The sequence below is a fragment of the Arachis stenosperma genome, chromosome 2 (genome assembly GCF_014773155.1).
Source record: "Arachis stenosperma cultivar V10309 chromosome 2, arast.V10309.gnm1.PFL2, whole genome shotgun sequence".
Lineage (NCBI taxonomy): Eukaryota > Viridiplantae > Streptophyta > Magnoliopsida > Fabales > Fabaceae > Arachis > Arachis stenosperma.
In genome coordinates, this window is record NC_080378.1 from 106,083,935 (window position 1) to 106,110,091 (window position 26,157).

Consider the following 26,157-nt stretch of genomic DNA (forward strand, 5'->3'; position numbering starts at 1 on the left):
GTTTTGTAAAAATTAGTATATCATCAATGTACACTAAAACAAATTCATTTAACTCTTTTAGATTTTCTTCCATAAATACCTGGGGCTTGTTTTAATCCGAATGGTAATACATTCCATTCATAGAGCAACACACTTGTTGATTCTTTTGTTGGGCAAGTAAAAGCAATTAATTTTTTTGTTTCTTCGTCTAAACGAAGTTGCCAATATCCTGATTTTGCATCAAGAGATGAAAACCAAGTTGCTCCTTTGATTTTTTTTCTAAAATAGAATCTTTTCTTGGAAGTTTATGAGCATCACCAATAGTTGCTTCATTCATCTTCTTATAGTTAATAACCATTCTTCGTTTTCCCCTTTTAATTTCATTATTGTTTTCGACATAAAGGGCTGGAGCCGCATGATGACTTTTACTTAATCTTGTAATTTCTTTTTCCAAAAGATCTCTACATTCTAATAAGAACTCTTCTCTATCTCTTGCGGAATAAGGAATTTTATTTGGAACATTTATCTCTTTTGTAGGATCTTTTAATTTAATACTTACTAATTCGTTATTTGTATTTTTAATATCTAAAGGATTTTCAGCACAAATTTCATCCAAAAGTTCTTCTATCTTTATTTCAAGATTATTTTTTGGAATATTTATCTGAAAGTATAAATTTAAATAACATGTTTCTAATATAGAAAATATTTTAAATTTTAAGATCTTATCTATAGTAGTAGTTGGTATTTTTATACGTTTTGATTTTTGATTTATTGAAGAATCATGTGGAGCTTTTAAAACTATATATGCTAATTCTTGAATGAATGGATGATATAGCTTTAAAAAGTTATTTCCTATGATAAAATCCATTCCAGAATCTAACATATATATAGATGGAACAATGAACCTATAATTTTGAATAAAAATTTCAACCATCTCTGCTTTTTGGTCAATTTTATGTATTGATTTGCCAGCTATTCTAACTCTTAATGGTTTCTTTAATTTTTTCCAATCAAGTTTTATATTTGAACTAGCAAAGCATTGTGTTGCTCCAGAATCTATGAAAGCATTTATAAACTTTTCTGTTATTTTTATAGTAATAAATATGGCATTATTACTCAGTCTCTGAGTCTGTTTCCGAGACATATTCAAAAATATAGTCTAAGTTATCATCAGATTCCTCTAAAGGTTCCATGAAACAAGACTTAGCAATTTCTATTTGTTTAGTAAGATCCCTTTTATCCTTCTTTTTCGGACATTCATTTGCATAGTGTCCTTCTTCTTGGCAATACCAACACTTACAATTTTCTTTTTTATTCGGGCAATAGTCATTTCTTTGTCTTTTGTTTTTATCGTTATTTCTTTTTCTAAAATACCTATTTTTTCTCCAGTTTGGATAGTATTTTCTTTTTCTAAATTGATATTTTCTTTTTCTTTAAAAATTTTTATTAAGACCATATTTTTGGGGTATCTCTTCATTATCCTGACAACAAATTCTAATTATATTTACAAATCTTTTTTGAGTTGCTTCTTGCATACAACGTTCTTTTATTTCCTCTCTTATTGCAGAGGTTGCTCCACCAAAATTATTTTCAATTGTCCCTCTATTTATTTCTCTTATAAATCTTCCCATTATAAATTCATTAGCAGGATATGGAAGTTTTGTTATATACATACTAAGATAATGATTTTTATCTTCTTATTTTAATTTGTAATAATGTATTCTATATTCGCATATATAAGATTCTACATCACATAGATCATATATCTGAATATTAGCTAAATGGTTTTTTGCTTCTTGATATTCTTTATTATAGACTTCTTGTCTATGATCTATAATATTGTTTCCAAAAAATTCTTTATATAGAATCATCATTATATATAATATCTTATCATAAGCTGTTGTTTTTGTTGCTAAATCTTTTATTATTTGGTTTTCTATTGATGTCATATAATCTCTTATAGTTCCTTTAGTATGAAACCCTATGTAATTCCAAATATCTCTTCTAGACAATTCACTAAGTTTTGGATTAGTAAAAGCTTCTAATAAAAAGGAATTCAACCAATTTTCGAAAAAAAAAATTTCATTCTTTTTACAGTCTAAGTCAAGCATTCTTTCTCCTTCCATTTCCTGGATTTTAGGAACGTATTTTGATGGTATTTTTGTATATTTTGAATCTTTATTTATAAACCCCTTTTTTAAAAGCATAATTATCAAAACCTGTTTCCCATTTAAATTGAGATTGATTATCCTTAGATGTTCCAGCTTCATTTTTTACTTGTATTGGAATTGCTGGTTCTTTGTCACTTGAATAATCTAGAATGTGTTCTTCATTTTCTATATTTTCAGAATTTACTAATTCTTCTTCTATTTGAAAACCATGTTCCATAATATTATTTTCTTGAGCCATTTTTAATTGTTTAAAAAGCATTGTAACTTCTTCTAATTTTTCTTCAATATTCATAATTTCAATGGTGGTTTTACTTTTAAGTCTGTTATATTGATTATATTTTAAAAAATTTTTTCTTTGGGATTTTCTTTTTCCTTATTTCTTTGAACTTTTATGGATACTAATATTTCTTCAAACATATCTACTATAGAATTTAATTGTGGGTTAAAAGTATGATAAAGATGTGGGGAATCATTTCCATGGTAGCATTTTTTAGAAATTCCGTGTGAAAAATAAGTTTTTTCAGGTTTTTGAAGTCTTTCAATAAAACTTATAGTAAAATAAAGATTTTGAGAAAAATCATTTTGTATTGATTTTAAGAATTCGGTGTCATTACAATTAACATTAGTTAAAATCATTAATTTTTGATCTATTAATTTTGATAATTTAATTATTTCTTCTCTTAAATCTTCTAATTTACTTTTTTCATTAAGTGACGCTTTTCTTTATAAAGAGTTACGGTTTTAGGTGAAAAGTGTGGCTTTAGAATGTATGATTTATATTTTGCCACGTAAGTATATCTTTAAACTTTGATATGTACCTTATATTTTGCCTAATAATAATGTATAATGATTCTTTCCTTTTCTTATAAACCTTTTTTATATGGATCAGAATTTTCTTCTTGAGCAAGATACGCATTTTTATATGTAGAAAAAAAATTAATTTTACATAATTTTTTAATTTACTCCTTTGGAATTTTAATCATGCATCCAATTAATACTCTCTTATCTTCATCTTCAAAAAGGATTTATAAGATAACAAGAATAAAATCAACGTTGCACACGCTTAACATTTTAAGTGAATATTTTGAAGTTTTTTTTTTTGAATTATACCAGAAAATTAGAATTAATATTTTGAAGTATAAATATGTAATATAAATACTTGAAACATGATACATTACTACAGTTGCAAAATCTATAGTCAATTCATCATGAAGGTTCACACCTTTACTCTTGTAGTCCTTTGTTCTATGCTTTTAAGCACTACTTGCTATTGCATTAACCCCAAATTTTTCAATCCTTCAAAAGTTCCAAATGATGAAAAACCATGGGACCAAGCACAAGCTACATGGTATGGAACCCCCGATGGTGCTGGTTCAGAGAGTGAGTGCGCAAGTTAAATTATTTTTATTATATATACTTTGTATATTTAATTAATTCACATGCTAATATTATGAATTTTTTCTTTTTCTTTTTTGTATGTACCAAGTAAAATGCTTTTATTTATTTTTTTCATGTTTATAAACTATACTCTGCCAAATCAACTCCCATAGTTGATTTTAATCATTTTAAATTAATTTATAAAGACATTTAAACAATATATATATATATATATATATATATATATATATATATATATATAATACATATTTTTTGCAATAGAATTATTCTTTGGTTTGAAAAATGAATAATGTGTAGATCTAGTCATATTTTGTGCTGACATTTATTTATTTATTTATTTGCTTTTATTTTTAAAAAAATAGGACTGTAAGAATTGAATTTTAAATATTTTAGTTATAATTATTAATTTTAAAAACACTTAAGAATTTAGATATAGAGACAGAAAATATATGATATATGATTTTATATCTAATATAATATATTTTAATAATATATACATTCATATTAAGGATGCAAGTCATAATTAAAGATATTCCAATTGACTCAATCAAAGTAATTTGTGTGATAAAACAACTTTTTTTTAAATTTAAGTTGATAAAAAAAAAAAGATATATAAATAACTATATTATTTTTAATACGTTTTCTCACGTAAGAATTCTTTTTAGTTTTGTGTCAACTTTTGCTAGTCCTCCATTCATTATTTTTTTTTCTTGTGATGATTTTTTTTAGAGTTAACAAAAATTGTACTCTAAATTTTTAGATTATATAAAAATTTTAATATTATGTTATAAAATAATTTTTTATAAAAATTTAAACGAATAAAAAGAGATATATAAATAATTATATTTTTAATAATTTATTAATGTTAGAGATTAATTTGATGATATTAATGTAATTATGTGTAGGTGGTGCATGTAGTTATGGTAAAACTGTAGAGAGTCCTCCAATCTCTAAATTGACAGCGGCTGTTGGCCATTATATTTTCCGCCAAGGTTATGGATGTGGTGCTTGTTATGAGGTACATTTATTTGCTTTAATTTTTCATAAAAACTATCTTTTTTTTTATTTTGATAAAATAAAAATAGTGGAAAATAAAAATATATCTTTTCTAAATATGCTACAATTTTTAATTTTCAAAAAATCAATGAACATAAAAATGTATTAAAGAATGAATTAATGATGGAAAATATGATAACAAATGAAGATGGTTATGATATATAGGTGAAATGCACAGATAATGCAGCATGTTCAGGGAAGCCAGTGAGAGTGGTGGTAAGTGATGAATGTCCATCGTGTTCAGGATACCATTTCAATCTCAGTGGCGCTGCTTTTGCTTCCATCGCAAATCCAGGTCAACAAGATATTCTTCACAAACTTGGACAAGTCAATCTTCAATACAGAAGGTATAATGCTTTGCAAATAATTTATTATTTTCAAACTAAATCTTTTATATATGGTAACGAGGAGTGTTAGGAATCCTCGATTCAAATATTGAGATTTTTTGATAGACAAGAAAAATCAAGACCATGTCATTGTTTCCTCATTTTTACGTTTTTTTTCACTGACAAATCCTTTTATTATTCGATTTGTATTAGATTTGAGTGTACCATCAGTATTCGAGTTGTGAATATGAAAAAAAGATTGTGATACAAATGTTGATAATAGTATATTATTAATCACAATAAAAAAATAAAAAAAAAGTACTTTTACTACATACAAATACAAAGAAATTTCAAAATTTTTCTATTTCTTTGAAATCACTTAAAATCACTTAATTTCTTAAAAATTTTGTATCCAAAAAAACATAATGTGTTGTGTTATATAAGAGAATCCCCCTTTCTCTGTTTCTGTCGTTTTTTTTAATTATCTTGGAGCATTGTAATTATCAATTAGTTATCATTAGTATTTTTAGTGGTGTGAAATTATATTTAATGGCGTGAAATTATTTATTATTTTTTTGTTAATTATGTACTGACCAAATTTTAATAAGAGTGATGCACTCTAAACTTTTTCTATAGTAATACAATAAGTTAGTCTTCTTAATTATTTATGTTTTGGATAAATTATTAGCTCCAAAAAAAATTAATTTTAACAAAATGATAAATTAGTTTTTTTTTTAAAACTAAAATGACTTTTATTTTATTTAGGATTAATTTATTTATTTTTAAAAAATATTAGAGACTTTTTTCTGTTAGGGAACAACATTTGAAGCATGAATTGTTAAAGATCAATTTGGGATATTTATTTAAAGATAAAAATAATACTTTAATCTATTATTTTCTCTGTATATCTCTCTCTCATTTTTTGTTTGTGTGGTGTTCTTTAGGGTTTCATGCTCATTTGGACGTTCTATAGCATTTACGATAGGTGAAAACTCTGAACCAAATAAGTTAGAACTATCAATGGAATACGTAAATGGAGATGCAGATGTTCATATAGAAAATGGTCCTGAACAAGGTTTAGAGATTTCTCATGTGTGGGGTGCAACTTGGAGTGTTTTTGCTGGTGGCTATTCTATACAACCTCCATTCAATTTGACCCTCGTTCAACGTTATCCCAATGGTACCAAAGGAAAGACCATTCTGGTTCCTAATGTATTCACACAGTATTGGAAGATCGGTCAAGTTTATCAATCAACGATAAATTTCTAGAAGACTCTTACTAGAAAAATATATTATATTTCTGTTTATAAATAATTGTCCTTTTATTTTAAATAAAAAATTATGTATTTGATATAAGTATAAAGGGTGATCAATTACTAAATAAGAATTTATGCCATTTTCTTTTACTAGATATAATAAAATATGTGAACTAAAAAAATGAGAGAAGGAGAGTGTGGAGCGAGAGTTTGAGGATAAAACTCAATAAAAAAGACGATCTTGTCGTCAGAAAGGATAAAGAAAAGAGCATGAAAGGGTGTGCATCGAATGTTAAGGAGAATTATTTTTGAGAGGGTTTAGAAAAACCATCCAAGATCTCTTTTAGAGATAAGATCATTGGTGCAGAGAAGTGCAAAGCCTTTGCATTAGTAGGGTCTTTATTTAGGGATGGTATCTCAAAGTGATAGGTAATCAGGGTGATTTTCATCCATCGAATATCATTTTTACGAAAGAGGCGAAGAGCTATCTAACTGAACCATATCAGGAAGCCATTGTGATCAAGATGTTGGATAACTGGATAAGTATTATAGTTACATGGCTCTTATGCATAAGTTTCGGATAGTATGGCACATTAAAGGAGGATTTGGATATTTTATGGTTAAATTCGATGTAGTTGCGAATTGTGAGAAGGTCATGTTTGGTGGCCCGTGGTTGATCAATAGTCACTATGTCGCAATAAAACCATAAGATGTGGACTTTAGGCCATGCAAATAATCTTTTGGATCAATGCTAATATGAATTTGGGTCTCGGAACTTTCGATTTGGTACCACCTGAAACAAGCAATATTGTGAATGGCATCTGTCATAGGAATTCTGGTGAAAGTGAACTTGGCCACAAAGGTTACAAAGAGAGGGAGATATGCTCGAGTTTGTGTTCAGATTAATCTTAGAATTGTTGGTAATCAAACATATTATCGTGGAGTGCGTCACTCATGAAGTGGAGTATGAGAGTTTACAGTTAATTTGTTCTATTTATACACAGTATGGACATGATAAATTAGTGTGCAAAGAAAAGGAGTCTTCAAAAGAAAAGGGTGATGCTTTTAGTAATAGAAAGAATCATGAGGCCCCGACACCAGTGCACTATCAAAAAATTCAAAAAGAGGTTGAATCAGAAGCTCGTGATTTGGGCAAGGATTCTCGTGATTTAGGTGATGAATCAAGAGTTGTTAAAAGAAAGCATATGTGTACGAAATTATTGACTCCTCACGTAAATGCTGTTCATGTTAATGAGGCATGCATGGATAATGGAAAGGGCTCAGAACAAGTTCTACGTAAGAAAAAATTTATAATGGGCTATAAATCAAGTTTGAAGGCTCAAGATTGAATGCAGCACAAGTTTGGTTCGAAAAGGGTCCATAAGCCCAGTTTGCATGGTGATTGATGCAAATCAATTGAAATTAGAATGAGACAGCGAGAAAAACATGAAAATGTACCATCTTCATCGTACGACACTCCTGCACGTCGTGGAATTTCTCTCTGGAAGTTCTTGCGATCTTCCTCCCTGCAAAACTCCCTGATTGAGAGAAATGGCAGTGCAACAGAGAGAGCCTCAATAGATGGAAGCGTGGCAGCGATGCAGCATTGGGAGTCCGAGGGTGGCAATTATTGAGGATCAGGGAGTGCCAATATCGTAGAACAAATCATCTATTGAGGTTGGTGATTCTATTTAGAGTATTATATTCTTATTTATTTTCTGCCTATTTTTTGTGAATAGTTTAAATATAATTATTTGAAATATTAGAGGTGCTTATAATAAGTTAGCTCGGTGCATTGTAAGAAACTTGTTAAAAAATTTAGACCTATTTTTTTGTGGTTGAAACTCACTCTCCTTTTTAGCATTTGAAATTGTTCTTAAAAAGATTTGGGTATCGCTTTATTGGTATATTGGAAGTGGAGGGGCATAAGGGGGTATTTGGTTTCTATCCTCTATGCAGAATGCTAGTTGTAAGTTTATTGATGCTTTTGATCAAGGTGTTATGGTTGAAGTTTAGTTTGATAATTTGACTTGGAGGTATAGTAGTATTTATGGTAGTTCCCAATTTAATAAAAGAGTTTTTCTTTGGGATTATCGTGTTGCATAATTCATGGTTTTTCAAGGACGTTGGATTATTCTTAGTGATTTTAATAAAGTAACCTTTTCTTATTAATCTAAAGGTTGCCAATTTTCTCATCAAAGAGCAGATAGGTTTGCTGCTTCATTTAGGGGATAGTGGTTTGTTTAATCTGAAGACTATTGAAAGACGATTTTTTTGGTACATGAGGGTAAAAAATTATGTTGACGTGGCAACAAAACTTAATTGGGTTTATATAAATAGTTGTTGGTTATCTATCTTTTCATAGACCTATGCAGAAGTTTTAAATAGACTTCAGTCTGATCTTTATTCTATCCAAGTGTGTTGTAAACGCTGTCCTCGTCCTAAAGAAAATCAACCTTTTCGATTTGTTGCTATTTGGGCTACTCATCCCAGGTACAGGGATATTGTGAATCAGTTATGGTAGCCTGATAATAAAAGGATTCATGTCAAGTTTTCAAAAATGCAAAAGAATTTCTTATAGTTTAATTCAAAAGTGTTTTGGTAACATTTTTGTTTGAAAATGTGAATTAGAGCTCCAGATTAATTATTTGCAAAAGTGTTTGGAAGTGGTGGATAGCATTTATTTGCGTTAGAAAGAGCAGTAGTTGATTGATGATTATAATAACACTCTAATGTAAGAAGAGCTCCTATGACTCTAAAAGTCAAGAGAGCAATGGGTAAGGTTTGAAGATAGGAATATAAGATTCTTTCATGTTCAAACTCTTGTGCAAAAGAAGCATAATAAGATTTATGGTCTTTCCCTCAAGGATGGGATGTGGGAGACTATTCCAAAGGTTTTGAGTTGGGAAGCAAAATTTTTCTACAAAAGCTTATTCTATCATTTGGATGATATATATTGATTTGGGTTGTCTTGATGATGTGCCTCTTCCTTCTCTGCATGAAGAAACTTGCAGTGATCTTACAACGCTAGTTACTATAAAGGAAGTGAGGACAGTTATTTTTTACAGAAATTCTTTTAAAGTTCCAAATCCTGATGGGTTTCAAGCTTTCTTTTTCAAGAAATATTGAAAGATTATTGGTCTTGATGTTTGGAATATGGCTAAGCAGGCGTTTTTTAGTATTGATCTTGATCCGAAGATGATGGAGACTTTATTGATTCTTATTTCGAAGGTTAAAATGCTAGTATCTATGTAAGACTTCAAGCCAATTAGTGTCTGTAACATGGTTTACAAGATCAACACAAAGATCGTTGTTAATAGGTTTCGTCCTCATCTTGTGGAGATTGTTAGCCCAGTTTAAGGAGGGTTTATTCCGGGACGAGGAACTCCTGACAACATCATTATTGAATAAGGAGTTTTCCACTTTATGAAGAAGACTAAATTTAAGAAAGGCACTCTGGCTTTTAATTGGTTTGGAGAAAGCTTATGACAGAGTTGACTGGAGGTTTTTGACCCATATCCTTCAGAACTTTAATTTTTTCAGTCTTACAATTAATTTGATTATGAATTGTGTCACTGCTTCCTCCTTGTCTATTCTATGGAATGGGAATCATCAGAATGAATTTATTTCTAGTTGGAGTCTTAGGCAAGGAGGCCCTATGTCACCCTATCTTTTGTGTTGTGTATGGAGAGATTGGCATGCTTTATTAGTCATCAGGTTTATCTGGACTTGTGGGAGCCAGTTATTGTTTCTAAAAGGGACCAAGAATATCCCACTTAATGTTTATAGATGATTTATTTTTATTCTGTAAAGATACAATGAGACAAGTACAAAATGTGATGGTGGTTTTGGAGAATTTTTGCAAAGCATCTAGGATGAAGATTAATGTGGAGAAATAAAAAGTGCTTTACTTCAAGAACGTTTCTGCGATAAGGAATGGGATCTTCACTGCGGTGTCTTCCATCATATTTGTCCAGAACTTGAAAAAATATTTTAAAGTTACTTTTAGCCATTCTAGAGTTACCCGTTCAACTTTTAATGATGTCCTGGATAAGATTTAAGATAGACTATTAAGTTCGAAAAGAAGTTTGCTCAACCGAACAAGTAGATTCTGCTTAGTCAATTTTGTTGTAGCTATTATTCCCACGTACCAGATGCAAGTCTCTATTTTTTTTAAAGGGACCATCAGTAAACTGTAGTCTATAATGAGAATTTTTTTTTGAAAAGACGGACTGATGGAAGAGGATTGAATCTTGTTTGCTGGAAGGTGTTGGTTACTCCAAAAAAATATGAAAGTTTGAGAATTAGAGATATTTATTGTGTGAATATTGCTCTTCTTGAAAAGATAGTTTGAACTTTTTTCCATCAGCCAAACAACTTATGGGTCTAATTATTGGATGTCAAATACTAATTATCTCAAGATGATTGTTTTAGTTGTCCCAAGATCAAGAGCTGTCACATTTGAAAGAGTCTTTGCAAGGTTTAGAAAGTGTTGAAGGATGAGTTTGCTTGGTGTATTGAAAATTTGAGCCAGAATTTTTTATTTTCTAGCTGGAGAAGAGAAGGACAGTTATCTAATGAGATGAATTATGTTTCTGATTCAAACCTCCAAATACAAGATATCTTGTGAATTGGTAGGTGACATTTGGAGACTCTTTATTCTCCTCTATCTTAGAATCTAAAAAGTAACATTCTTTCTTACAATCTAAATATGCAAATGGGTCCGGAAGTAGGTTGGTACTTAGTATTGGTCTAAGGTTGAATCCAAAGTCTATGACTCATGCAACGTTACTTGTGACTATATAAGCAGTTTTTGTTAGGGAGGAACGGGGGAATTGGTTTTGGCTTTGGCGCCAACTTATTTCGAAAAAGAACAAGTTTTTAGCTTGGCTGTGTCTTAGAGGGCTCTTCTTACTGCAAATTTTCACTTCAGAAGAGCGATATTGTCATCGGATAGGTGTCCAAGATGTCTTTCTAGTCAGGAATCGATTTTATATTGTATTTGGACTTGTCCGAAAGCTCAACTTGTATGGCACAAGTTGGATATTTTTTGTCATTCTCTGAATTGAAGAATCGGTTCTTGTATTATAGCAAAGAGTATTTGTTTAGGTTCTTTTTGAAACTTTGGTAAATATGGCGAATAAAGAATAATGTCTTCTTTAATCTTCATGAGACTTGGCCTCCAAAAAAAGTAATTTGTCTGACTTTAGCTTTAAAAAAGGAGCATAGGAGTATTTTTGAATTGCAATGTATGTCCCTCCCCTCTATTCTAAATAGGTATTGGTATAAAACTCGGGTAGTTAAAAATAGTTTATAAATTAATTTTTATTTAAAAAAATTAGAAAATCAAATTTGATAAGTTAGAAGGGTAGAAATAATTAAAATGTGATTTTTGACACTAATTTTAAAAATTTTAGCCTAAAATTAGACCGTCGGGCCGAAATAATTAGACCGCACCTAAATCGGGCCAAAGGCCCAATCTATAAAACCATTAAATGAGCCTTCTTCATTTTCATTGCTACAAATACGTTGAAGAAGAGAGAGATAAACGTAAAAACCTAACCCTAACATATCAAAGAATTCAATCGTCCATAACTTTCAATCCGGAGCTTCAATTGACAAGCCGTTAGTGGCCATGCGTACGTCTCAAAATTCTCTACAAAATTCACTGAATAATTTGGTAAGAGAGATTTAGCTTGTGATTTAGGTTTTGGTGATTGAGAAATTTTGTGATTTTGATGGTTTAGGGGTATTTTAGTGATGGATAATCATCAGATTTTGTCTATTCGGCTAATGAGTAATAGTAAAAATATCCTAATCCTTATGGATTGATGATTTAGTAAGCTCAATATTGATTATTGTGATATTGTATGAATTAGATCATGTATCTTGTTGAATTGGAATTAAATTGGTGGATATTGGAAGCTTGAAATTGAATCCTGAGAACTGAAAATTCAATTGGTGTGGAGTTGAAGCTTTGGATCTTGAGGAACGGTGGATAATTGATGTGTTCCAGGCTTAGGGAGGAATCGGCCAAGGTATGGTTTTAGTTTCTCGTAGTTAATATTTAATGTCACGTAAAAACTTAGGCTAGAAGCCTTTAAGATAGGAATGAACTGAATGAATTATTGATGGATTGTGTATTTGGTATATAATGTGTGTATGAATTTATATGAGTTGCATTATGACACGGAGGAGTATAAATTAATGATGACTGTTGATGTATTGAGGGTTGATGATAGGTTTGTGAAATTAAATTGAATAGATTAATTGAGAAAATGTGTGATTTGATTTTGTAAACGATTTGATATTGGAGTTATTTGGTTTTTGGAAAAGATTTAATGTTGGAATTGGTTTGATTTTGAAATAATTTGATATTGAAAATTATTTGAATGCCCGATAGATGTTTGGTTTGGTGGTCGGGACTCTTGAGGGGTGGCAAAAGTCCAAGTTTTAGAGGAGATACTGCGAAAATTTTTATGAAAATAGGATACTTCATTTAAAGTGGTTATTTAGAAAGATTTAAATTTATAAGGATTTTATAATTTGATTTTGAGTTATTAAGAAAATGATAACGTTTTGAGTTTACTTTATTTAGAAAAGAATGAATTGTGTTTTGAGTATAAATTGTTAATGAACAAAATGGGATGTGGGATAATAAGGAATGAAGGATGATGATAATGTTAGGAAATTATTTAATTTCCTAACTTATTTGTGGACAATACATATATCAATTATAATCACAATTGATGCTATTTCAAATTAAATGACTTATATAATGATGATCTCATTTATTGTTATAAATGCTAATTGAATAAGTCATTATTACTTTTGATTTGGAATTAAATAAGAATAAAACCGGATATTATCTTTTGTTCCTTAGATAATTATCTTTTTGGATTTTAGATATATTATCTTTTGGATTTTAGATACTATTTTATTTGGGCTTAAGGGTTTAATGGATGCCATGCTCAAATATAAATAGACCTTCAGGGTTTCGGTCCCCAATATACCAAAGCCGCCTTTGTTGCTCTTTCCCCATCAAAAGAGTTGCAGTTTAGCCGCCTAGGAATACAGAAGGCTTTGGTTGAGGAAGATCGAAAGAACCACAAGATCCAAACTCTTCTGATCATATGATTCATATTTATGAATTCAGGTACGCTTCTGCATTATGTTATTTTGGTGATTCAATATGAATAATCTGGGATATGAAAATTAATTTATTCTAATAAGTGGTATCAGAGCCATCCATAATTTAATCATCAAAATATTCCGTTTATTATTCCTTTTGAATTAATATATGTATATGCGTGCGACGTATACATTTGGAATTTTTTTATGCAGTAAAATTATATACATATATATCTTTTAAACATTCTTACGTGGTTCGGTTTATTACTACTGGATATGTATAATTTACTATGTGCCTGCGTTATATATAAATATATATGCCATTATGGGTTAGTTATCTCTCTGTATATATACTTGTACTATTACAGTATCATGTATGTAAATTCGGAGATATTATCAAATTGTTTTTCGGCTATACACGTTGCTGTGTGTTTGTGATGGAGTACTATTAAATTATAATTTTTAAAGGTCTAAGAAGACACCATTAAAATTTAAATCTTTTTGCGATTTAAATATTTTTTTTAATTGTTACATAAGGAAATTAGTAACAAATTTGGATTATTATACCCACATATTTTATAAAGATTTAGTTTTGGAATAAATTGATTGAACATTATGCTATAAAAGTAGCCTCTTTTGTGAAAATTGATTTATTCAAAACATTAGGAATATGGTGATATGTAATTCATGCGAATATTGGTCGGCCCAAAGGAAGATCTATATTTGGCCGAATTACATACACATATTGATAGTAAATACATGTTTGGGTAACTAATTAAGAATAAAGTAATGTTTATTATTTATGCAAACAATAATCGGCCCAAAGGAAGTTTATTGTTTGGCCAAATAATAAGTATTGCATACTTCTGTTTATTTTCTATTAATTATGCGGTCAATAATCGGCCCAAAGGAAGGTTATTGTTTGGCCAATTAATAGAAAATATATGCGGTAATAAATAGGTTGCGAAGTTTAAGTTTCCATGTGCGCATTAAGTCGGTCCAAAGAAAGGCTTAATGTGTGACAGGAATTTTGACAATATTTGATTACTGCAATAAGAGTATCACTTACAGTTAATTTTTCTATCCAAAGATTGAAAATTAATGTTGTGCTAGATATCTCAATATAGATTTTTACCCATTAATATCTAATATTTACTGCATGTTCTTTTTGTTCTAATCCAGAAACTATGGCTTTAGCTACCAATGTTTCTGCGCAAATTAGCAGTATTCCTATGCTGAATGGTTCAAACTTTAAAGTTTGGAAGGATACCGTGGAGATTGTCCTCGGTTGTATGGATCTAGACACAGCTCTTCGAGAGGAGAAACCCACTTCCACTCCGGAAAACCTCAATGAGGTTAAAATAGAGAAGCGGGAGAAATCCAATCGAATGAGCATTATGATCATGAAACACTCAATTCCTGAGGCGTTTAGGGGCTCAATTACTGAGAATAAAGATGTCAAAAAGTTCCTAAAGAATGTTGAAAAATTCTTTACTAAGAATGAAAAAGCGGAGGCAAGTAGTCTTTTGAGCAAACTTGTCTCCATGAGGTATAAAGGTACAGAAAACATAAGGGAGTACATTATGGAAATGTCTCATCTTGCTTCAAAGTTGAAAGCACTAAAATTAGAGTTGTCTGAAGACTTACTCGTGCATTTCATTTTGATTTCCCTTCCTACACACTTTGGGCAATTCAAAGTGAGTTATAACACTCTGAAGGACACTTGGTCCTTAAATGAGCTTATATCTCACTGTGTGCAAGAAGAAGAGAGGCTACAGCAAGATAAGACTGAAAGTGCTCACATGGCTTCATCTTCTCAGTATAAAAGAAAGCGTGATACTACTGCGAATATACCTTCTCAGCAGAAAAAAGGCTAAGAAACAGGATCAAGTTTCAACCTGTTTCTTCTGTAAGAAGGTGAGACACATGAAGAAGGATTGTACCAAATATGCCACTTGGCGTGTGAAGAAGGGTATAATTCTCACTTTCGTTTGTTCTGAGGCTAGTTTAAGTTATGCACCTGTTGATACTTGGTGGGTAGATTCTGTTGCTACTACTCATGTAAGTGTCACTATGCAGGGTTGCCTGTGGAGCCGACCGCCAAGTGATGCTGAAAGATACATCTACGTGGCAGACGGCAATATAGTTGCAGTCGAAGCTATAGGAACCTTTAGATTATGTTCCACGAGTGGATTTTATTTGGATTTATTAGAGACATTTTATGTACCGTCATTTAGACGAAATTTGGTTTCTGTTTCTCGTTTGGACAAATCAGGTTATTTTTGTTCATTCGGAGACAACAAAGTCAGTCTCTTTTATAATTCGAATAATATTTGCTCTGGTCATTTGGTAGATAATCTATATAGGCTTAACTTAAATTCCTATAATAATGAAATACTGCAAACGGGTACAAAAACAAAAACAAAAAAACTTAATGAGAATTCGGCATCATTATGGCACAAGCGCCTAGGCCACATCTCTAAACAGAGAATTCAGAGGCTCGTGTCGGATGGAATTCTTGGACCCCTAAATTTGGTAGACTTTGATGTCTACATTGAGTGCATAAAGGGGAAAAGGACAAACGAAAGGAAATTAGGTGCCAAGAGAGCTAGAGATGTCTTAGAACTAATACATACCGATATATGTGGCCCATTCCCTACTATCTCTTGGAATGGACAACGGTACTTTATTACGTTCATAGATGATTACTCTCGTTACGGGTGCCTATATTTAATTCATGAAAAGTCCCAAGCCTTGGATGTTTTCAAGTCTTTCAAAGCTGAAGTTGAACTTCAATTTGGAAAGAAAATTAAAGCTGTCAAATCTGATCGTGGTGGTGAATACTATGGAAGATATGACGGTTCAGGTGAGCAACATCCCAGGCCTTTTGCTCTTTTCCTATAGGAGTGTGGTATTGTTCCACAATACACCATGCCAGGCAAACCTAGCATGAATGATGTTGTAGAGCGAAGGAATCGAACTCTTAAGGACATGGTGAGAAGTATGATTAGTCATTCTTCCTTACCTGAATCACTCTGGAGAGAAGCATTAAAAGACCGCAGTGTACATCCTTAATAGGGTGTCAAGCAAAGCAATTAACAAAACCCCATATGAAATTTGGACTGGAAAAAGGCCCAGTATAAAGCATCTGCATATTTGGGGATGTCCAGCTGAGGCGCGACCTTATAGGCCGCATGAAAGAAAATTGGACTCAAGGACAATTAGTTGCTACTTTGTTGGTTACGCTGAGCGCTCACGGGGGTACAAGTTTTACAATCCTGCATCAAGGTCTATTTTGAAACAGGAAATACGAGATTTCTTGAGGATGTTGAGTTTGGGGGAAGGAGATATTAGAAATGTTGCTTTTGATGAGGATTCTGTAACTGACAATGATCAGGTCTTTGTACCTATTATTGTTCAAGACACAGTTATAGTACAAAAGCACAATGAGAATCCTACTGTAGATCCAGTTACAGTACAAGAGAACAATGAGAATGTCGTTGTTGCTCAAGATACTGCTACAGCACAGAAAAATAATGAGAATCCTCCTCAATCCCAATCCATACAGCAAGCTCAACAACCTCAAGAAGTGTCATTAAGGAGATCCAATAGAGAAAAGAGAAAATCCATCTATGATCTCAAACAAGCTTCCTGTTAAATGGTATCACAAGTTTAATCAAGTCATTACCTCAAATGATTTTGAGGTAAATATTATAGATGAATGTGTATACCGCAAGTTCAGTGGGAGTAAATATATCCTTTTGGTCTTAGATATTGATGACATTCTACTTACTAGTAACGATATAGGCTTGTTGCATGAAACTAAGAAATTTCTATCGGACAAATTCGAAATGAAAGATTTTGGTGATGCCTCTTTTGTATTAAGAATTGAGATACTAAGAGATTGCTAACTTATTTGTGGGCAATACATATATCAATTATAATCACAAATGATGCTATTTCAAATTAAATGACTTATATAATGATGATCTCATTTATTGTTATAAATGCTAATTGAATAAGTCATTATTACTTTCGATTTGGAATTAAATGAGAATAAAACCGGATATTATCTTTTGTTCCTTAGATAATTATCTTTTTGGATTTTAGGTATATTATCTTTTGGGCTTTAGATACTGTTCATACCCTGACCGAGCTCTCCATACTCGGCAAATCCACGAAAGGTCCGACCTCATCCAAAGGCCCACGCCTAAAGGTCGGACCTCGGACATCATAGCAAGGAAGGCCCATCAAAAGGAACGCAGCCCAAAACCTAAAGGCCGAAATAGGCCTAGAAGAGGCGGTTCCGCAAAGATAGAGATAAAACTCCCAAAAGATAAGATAAGATAAGAATATCTTATCCAGGGAAGATCACGGCCAACCACTATAAATACACTGGAGCACCCAGGTATAACTCATACTCTAATTCTACTCAATATCTGCTTGGACCCATGCTAACTTAAGCATCGGAGTGTCATTGCAGGTACAACCCCCCGCCGCTCAGCACACCAAGCTCGGGTCACGGAACCCCTACCTCGGGTCTTGCCAGACGACCGAGCTACACGTTTCAGGTAACCCTCGGAACTTTGGCGCCGTTGCCGGGGAACCTGGAAGTCATCCCTTTACCATGGCGGACGACCCTCCCAACAATAACCACGCTACATCAGAGCAAGAAGAGGAAATTGACACCGGAGAACGACCGGACAGCCCTCTATCACCACGCACTCCAGGAGGAAACAAACAGAATCGCCCAAAGACATCACTTCCAAACAAAAATCCACAAAACCCCGAAAAAGAAGAGAGCTCAGAAATTCTAGAAGTAGTACGGGCACAGCAAAATCGACTGAAACAACTCGAAGAGGACATAAAAAAGCAGAAAAAAACTGAACAAGATTTGAGAAGGGAAGCTCGCAAGCGCAGAGAGTTAGAAGAAAAGCTGCGGAAGATAGAGGCCGAGTTGAAAGACCGGACGGAACGCGACACCACCCCCGAAGGCAATCATGATCCCTTCACAAAAGAGATCATGAAGGAGAAGGTACCGCGAAACTTCAAACCACCCGATATGGATCTCTACGACGGCACCACCGATCCAAGTCACCACCTCAGCAACTTCAGAAGCAGAATGTACCTAGTCGACGCCTCCGACGCGATTCGGTGCAAAGCCTTCCCCACCACTCTCACCAAGTCAGCCATGAGGTGGTTCGACAACCTGCCACCGAGATCAATCACCAGCTTCGAAGACCTAACTAAGAAATTCCTAACAAGGTTCTCCATTCAAAAGGACAAGGCAAAACATGCCCCCAGTCTACTCGGGATCAAACAAGGTAACCAAGAAACCCTCCGAGAATACATGGAGCGATTCAACAAAGCCTGCCTGGACATACAACACTTGCCCACTGAAGCAGCTATCATGGGATTGGCAAACGGCCTAAAGGAAGGACCGTTTAGCCAATCCCTCTCCAAACGATACCCGACCTCCCTATACGAGGTGCAGGAGCGGGCAGAAAAATATATCAATATGGAGGAAACCTCCCAGCTAAGAGACTCTTCTAGGAAGGATTCAACCTACCCACTCCGAGATCGAGATCGAGAACAGAAGAAGAAAGAAGAACCCAACTCGGACAAGCCACGGAAGTACCACAACTATACCCCCCTCCGAGTCTCCCTGGTAGACATCTACAGAGAAGTATGCCACACCGAAAAGATCCCACCACCCCGACCTCTAAAACACAAAAGCGGGGAGAGATCGGTCCGAATACTGCGAATATCACAAGCTCTACGGTCATTCTACCAACGACTGCCACGACCTAAAGAATGTTATAGAAAAGCTAGCCAGAGAAGGAAAGCTCGACAGATACATAGCAGAGAAAGGAGAAGAGACCAGGAAGAGAAGACGAGGAGACAATGAAAGTCGGGCCGAACAAGTCCCGCGAACCCCTGAAAGACACGTTCACATGATAAATGGAGGTTTCGCAGGCGGAGGAACATCCAGATCCTCGCGAAAAAGACACCTCAAAGAGATCTATCATGTCCGAGAAGACAATCCCCTGCCCGAGCTGCCAACCATCTCATTTACCCAAGAAGATGCTCAGGGGATAATACCCGGCCACGACGATCCTATGGTGATCACCATTATCCTAGCAAACGCCAACTTACATCGAACCCTGATTGACCAAGGAAGCTCAGCAGATATCCTGTTCAAAGCGGCCTTCGACAAGCTCGGACTTGAAGAAAAAGAGCTAAAGGCCTATCCCTCCGACCTATTTGGGCTAGGGGACACCCCGATCCACCCTTTAGGATACATCTCGCTACACACTACCTTCGGAAAAGGCGAGCAATCTAAAACGTTAAGCATCGACTACATTATAGTCGACGTTGCCTCAGCATACAATGCCCTCATTGGGCGACCAACCCTAAACAGACTGGCAGCTGTGGTCTCAACCCCACACCTCTGTATGAAGTTCCCTACCGCAAAGGGAATCGCCACCCTAAAAGGCGACCAAAAATTAGCACGGCGATGCTACAACGAAAGTCTAAGCCTAAAAGGGAAAGAAGTCAACACAATAGAACTCGGGCGAGTTCAAACCCGAGAAGACCTTCGGCCACAACCAGAGGGAGAAACCGAAAGGATCCAAATCGGGAACACACCTGAAAAAGTAACAAACATTGGAGCAAACCTCGAAGCAGGCCTAAAGGAGGAACTCATAACCCTCTTAAGGGAGAATTCCGACCTCTTCGCCTGGAAGGCCTCCGACATGCCAGGCATAAGTCCCGACCTGACGTGCCATAAGCTATCAGTATACCCAGGATCCAGACCCGTCCAACAGAGACGCCGGAAGCTCGGACCCGAGCGCATGCAGGCAATAGAAGAACAGGTACAAGCACTGCTAGATGCAGGATTCATTAGGGAAGTAAAATATCCCCTATGGCTCGCAAACGTGGTCCTGGTAAAAAAGCCCAACGGAAAATGGAGGATGTGCGTCGATTACACGGATCTCAACAAAGCCTGCCCCAAAGACCCATATCCACTACCAAACATCGACGCCTTAGTCGACGCAGCCTCAGGCTACAGATATCTCTCCTTCATGGACGCATACTCGGGATACAATCAAATCCCAATGTACGGACCCGACCAAGAAAAGACCTCGTTCATAACCCCAAGGGCAAACTACTGCTACGTAGTAATGCCCTTCGGGCTGAAGAACGCCGGGGCAACCTACCAAAGGCTAATGAACAAAGTATTCTCAGAGCACATCGGGCTACAGCTAGAAGTGTACGTCGACGATATGCTGGTAAAGACACAAGAAGACAGAAACTTGGTTCCCGACCTCACAAGTGTCTTCGGCACCCTCAGGAAACACAACATGAGACTTAACCCGACCAAGTGCACCTTCGACGCAGAAGCCGGAAAGTTCTTAGGCTTCATGCTGACTCAAAGAGGCATCGAAGCAAACCCGGACAAATGCCAAGCGATACTCAAAATGAAGAGCTCGACGTGTGTCAAAGAAGTACAACAACTAAATGGAAGGCTAGCCGCCCTATCAAGATTCTTGGCAGGATCAGCGATAAAATCACTACCTCTCTACTCACTCCTAAAGAAAGGGAAACCCTTCTCATGGACCCCGGAGTGCGAAAAAGCCTTCCAAGAATTCAAGGAATTTCTCGGGCAGCCACCAATCCTAACCCGACCTTTAAAAGGGGAAGAGCTCGTATTATACCTCTCGGTCGGACATCGGGCAGTTGCTTCAGCATTAATACGAGAAAATGACCAAGGACAACACCCCATATACTTCGTAAGCAAGGCACTACAAGGGGCCGAATTAAACTATCAGAAAATAGAGAAATTCGCCTACGCCCTAGTATTCACGGCTCGGAGGCTCCGTCCCTACTTTCAAGCCCACACCATCAAAGTCCGGACGAACCAACCCATGAGACACATCCTACAAAAAACAGACATGGCAGGACGAATCCTACAATGGGCGGTGGAACTGTCCGAGTTCGACCTCCACTATGAAGCCCGGACTGCCATAAAATCTCAATATCTAGCCGACTTCATCGCAGAATATACTGAGACCCCGGGAACCCCACTCTCGTGGAATCTGTATGTCGACGGGTCCTCAAACAAAACAGGAAGCGGAGCGGGTGTTATACTCGAAAGCGACCAAGGAACACGGATAGAGCTATCCTTAAAATTCGAGTTCCAGGCTTCAAACAACCAAGCCGAATACGAGGCCCTACTAGCAGGACTAAAGCTAGCCGAAGAGGTCGGAGCCCAGAGAATCACGATCTTCAGCGACTCCCAGGTCGTCACATCACAAGTAAATGGAAGTTACCAGGCCAAAGACCCTACTATGAAAAAATCCCTGGACCAAACACAGGCTCAATTACGACACTTCCCGGAAATACAAATCCAGCACATACCTCGGGAACAAAATGCTCGGGCAGACGCCCTCTCGAAGCTCGCTAGCACCAAGCCCGGAGGCAACAACAGAAGTCTTCTCCAAGAAACCCTACAATCTCCCTCCGTGCTAAGAGAGGAAGAAACGTTAAATATATCCAACCAACAGCAAGGATGGATGACCCCCATACTCAACTACCTGAAGTCAGGAACTCTCCCCATAGAAAGAAAAGAAGCTAAAAGGCTTGCAAAGGACGCCCAGAATTATACGCTAATTCACGACGTATTATACAGAAGAGGATTCTCAAACCCCCTCCTTAGGTGCGTTCCGACCTCAGAAACAAAGGGCGTCCTCGAAGAAGTCCACGAAGGCATGTGTGGGAACCATCTCGGAGCTCGGGCACTATCCAAGAAAGTAGTCAGGGCCGGGTTCTACTGGCCGACCTTACAAAGAGACGCGACAGAGTTTGTGAAAATATGCCCCCCTGCCAAAAACACGCCAATTTTCACAAGGCACCGCCCGAAGACCTTATCAGCATCACTGCGCCATGGCCCTTCGCAAAATGGAGACTCGACCTACTCGGCCCGTTTCCACAAGGACCGGGGCAAGTCAAATACCTCATAGTAGGGGTCGACTACTTCACAAAATGGATCGAAGCCGAACCCTTAGCCACTATTACGGCTCAGAAAAGCCGTAAATTCCTATACAAAAACATCGTCACGAGGTTCGGAGTCCCCTACTCCATCACAACAGACAATGGAACACAGTTCACGGACACAAGTTTTCAGAACTTGGTGGCCGAACTAAAAATCAAACAGCAATTCACATCGGTCGAGCACCCACAAGCCAATGGACAAGCAGAGGCTGCAAATAAAGTCATCTTGGCCGGTTAAAGCGAAGACTCCAAGAGGCCAAAGGGGCGTGGGCCGACGAACTCCCCCAGGTACTATGGGCATATCGGACAACCCCGCACTCTACAACGGGAGAATCCCCATTCCGGCTAGCTTACGGGATGGAGGCAATGATTCCTATTGAAATAGAGGAAGGGTCACCTAGAACCATCTTCTACAACGAAAAAGATAACCCGCAGGCACAAAGGGAAGAACTCGACCTCCTCCCCGAGGTCCGAGAAAGAGCTCGGATTCAAGAAGAAGCCTTAAAACGGCGAACGGCCCTCAGATACAATCAAAAGGTAATAAAGCGAAGCTTCTCCAGTCACGACCTGATTCTAATCCGAAATGACATCGGAACACAAAAGTCGGGAGAAGGAAAGCTAGCCGCAAATTGGAAAGGGCCCTACAAGGTAACAGAAGTCTTAGGGACAGGCTACTACAAAATATCCGACCTAGAAGGCAATAAGCTGCCCAGGACCTGGCACGCCTGTAATCTAAGACGGTACTACAGCTAGAAAAACTTAACCCGAGGTGTACTCTTTTTCCCTACAAGGGTTTTTTAATGAGACACCCGGTTAAGCAGGATACCCGACCTAAAGGGTAAACACTTTGTAAATATTCTTTCTTTTTTAATACTAATCAAATTTCTCTATTTTCTCTTCCTCGTGATGAAGCAAATCCTAGAAAGTACCCCACCAAGGCGCATTAATTTATGCTCGGCAAAACGCAAAAAATCATTTGCCAAAAGACCATACAAGGTCGGCAAAGATAAAGCGACGAGGTTCAAATTAATGTGAGAAGTTATAAAGTAACCCTGAAAATGGCTCGAAAAGCCAAATAAAAAAGAGGTTACAAAAATAACTTAAAAAGGCCGACCAAACGACGAAGTCGGACCCAACAAAGGGAAAAGTTATAAAGTAACTCTAAAATGGCTCAAAAAAGCCAAATAAAAAGAGATTACAGAAATAACTCAGAAGAACCGACCAACGGCAAAGTCGGACCTAACAAAAAGGAGGTACTCGAGCACCCGATGTCCGAGAAAAAGCTCGGCCCGAGAAAGAAGCCTTAAAACGGCAAGAACCAGGATTTCGAAAAACGCTTACTAAAAAGTTGCTTTACAAAAAGCAACTAAAAAGTACAAAGCGAAAAGAACGAAATCGAAAGAAGTTTCAAAACGCTAGCTAAAAAGTTGTTATGCAAAAAACAACTAAAAAGCACGAAAGCGGAGACATAAAGTCAAAACGCTAGCTAAAAAGTTGTTAATCGAAAACAACTAAAAAGCACAAAAGCGAAAGTAAGAAGTCAAAACGCTAGCTAAAAAGTTGTTAATCGAAAACAACTAAAAAGCACAAAAGCGAAAACAAGAAGTCAAAACGCTAAGCTAAAAAGTTGTTATCCGAAAACGACTAAAAAGCACAAAAGTGGAAACAAAAAGTCAAGCGCGAACAAAAAACACCGCATAATAAAGTTACTACAAGTAGCTAAATAAAACAAAAGGTGTCCAAAGTGTTCAACAGAAACCATCCAAAAACAAAAGAGCCCACAGATCGGGCAAAACAACAAGAAAGTACAAGACTACAGAGGATCGAGGCCCTTTCCGGACTCCACATCGACAGCAGGCTGAAACATAGATATCGGGACTGCATCGACGGCAACGTCATCCCGGTTTGAAACCTCCACACCAGATCTATCCTCAGCCAAAGGTGAAGTCGGGTTCACAACCGGAACCTCGGGGTCGGACACCGGAGCCTTGTGGTCGGACACCGGAACCTCATCCTCGGCAGGAGCAGGAACAATCTTTCCCTCCACAACAATGTTTTCCGTACTGAATAAGCTCAGATCCAGGTCGGGAGCAAGAACCCGGACCTGATCCCTCAAATTCACAAACATAGCATCCATACCCTTGGCCACATTATCTTCCAGCTCGTAAAAATCATCCCGAGCATACTGCAACTTCTCCTTCGTCTCCACAAGCTCGGCATACAGCTTAGTATAGTTCTCCGTCGCCACCCTCGCCATCTCCTCAGATGTCTTCACCGCCGCCACAGCCGCGGTGGCCCTAGTTTTCTCTTCCTCTAAAGAGGCCTCCAGCTCAGTAATCCTGGCAGCCTTCAGTTGACTAATCTTATCAAGCTCAGACCGTGCCTTCTCAAGTCGGGAGCTGGTCGCCCCAAGGGGAGCTTTCTTGAACTCCCGAGCAATAGCGGCATGAAGACTAGCCATCCGAACACAGCTCCGCGCCATATACTGAAAGTGATGCTCCATAGACGCATCATCAGTAGAAATAAAGGTCTGGGGGAGAATGTGCTGCTCAATCCAACCAAGAGCGTCAAAATCCTTATCATTGAAACCAGCAAGCTCTTGAGAGGTCTTCTGTTTCTTGGGGGAGGACCCGAGGTCGAAGACGGGGAAAGGTGACCGGGTCCGGAGGTCGGAGGATCTTGAGTTATAGCTCGGAACTGAGGAGTCGGAATGGTCTTCGACCGAGTCTGAACACCCACGGTAGTCTTCTGCGGAGAAGATCGGGCAGAAACCTCAGCCTCGATATTCCGAGCAGCCGCAGACTTCTTCGACCGACGAAGAAACTTCATGGAATCCGCCTGAGAAGACATCTCTGCAGAAACAAAAAGAAAGGGATTATCACAAACAGGAATTCCACCAAAACAGGCAAAATACTAAAAGGATGAAGCTCGGAGAGGTCGGGAACTACCTAACTCGGAACGGAGAAGGCTTGGATCTCCCAACATTTTCTTCGTGTCCAAGTGAGGTGCCCGACCCCATAAACTGCTCAACACACCCGCAAAAGCCTGCTCTACCTCATCTAGACTCTCAAAAGTATACTTAACCGACACTACATTCTCCTGCCAACAAAGAGGAAAAGAAGGCTCCCCACTCTCATCTAGAAAGAAAGGTCGGACATCTCCAGCAGCCCGGACCTTGAAATAGTAGTTCTTGAAATCATGAAACGACTCATCATACAAGGTACAAAACTTCTTCCCCTGGTTAGCCCTAAAAGAGACCCAAGACACCTTCCCAGCACCCGACCCCGGCTTCGTCAACGCGAACAGATAGGAAAAAAGAGAAACAGAAGGGGAGACGCCCAAAAACTGACACAAAAGTTGAAACAGCTTTAAAAACGCCCAAGAATTTGGATGGAGTTGCGTAGGGGCAAGGTTACAAGACCAAAGGACCTCGGACTCCAAGTCGGTAAAAGGAAGTCGTACACCCAGCTTAGAGAAAAAAACAATCGTAAGCATAAAAGAATAGCTTCTCGGAACTTTCTAAAGGCGGGAAGCACACTCTCTCCTCGACTCTGGGGCTACTAGCTCATAATCCCGTTCAGACTCCCTGTTCTCACAAATACTACACTCCCTACGGAACCTAACTAGATACTCAGAATCTACAACAGAAGGGACCCTTAGAGGAACAGGATCTACCCAACCAAGACCACTCGGAATCTTGGTCGACATTGCTTGAAACACCTTTCGAGACATAAAAAATCTTGCCTACAAAGAAGAATACAACAGCAAGCCAAAAATCACATAAAT

At 36.7% G+C, this 26,157-nt stretch overlaps 1 protein-coding gene across 1 annotated transcript; it reads left to right on the plus strand.

Moving 5' to 3' along the window:
• The first annotated feature begins 14,504 nt into the window (after positions 1-14,504).
• LOC130963386 (uncharacterized) lies at positions 14,505-15,194 on the plus strand. Its single transcript, XM_057889510.1, has one exon. The coding sequence runs from the start codon at positions 14,505-14,507 to the stop codon at positions 15,192-15,194; it is 690 nt and encodes a 229-aa protein (XP_057745493.1).
• The last annotated feature ends 10,963 nt before the right edge of the window (positions 15,195-26,157 follow it).

What these genes read in the sequence shown, in the direction of transcription:
- LOC130963386 (XM_057889510.1), top strand. Translation starts at nt 14,505, where the DNA reads ATGGCTTTAGCTACCAATGTTTCTGCGCAAATTAGCAGTATTCCTATG.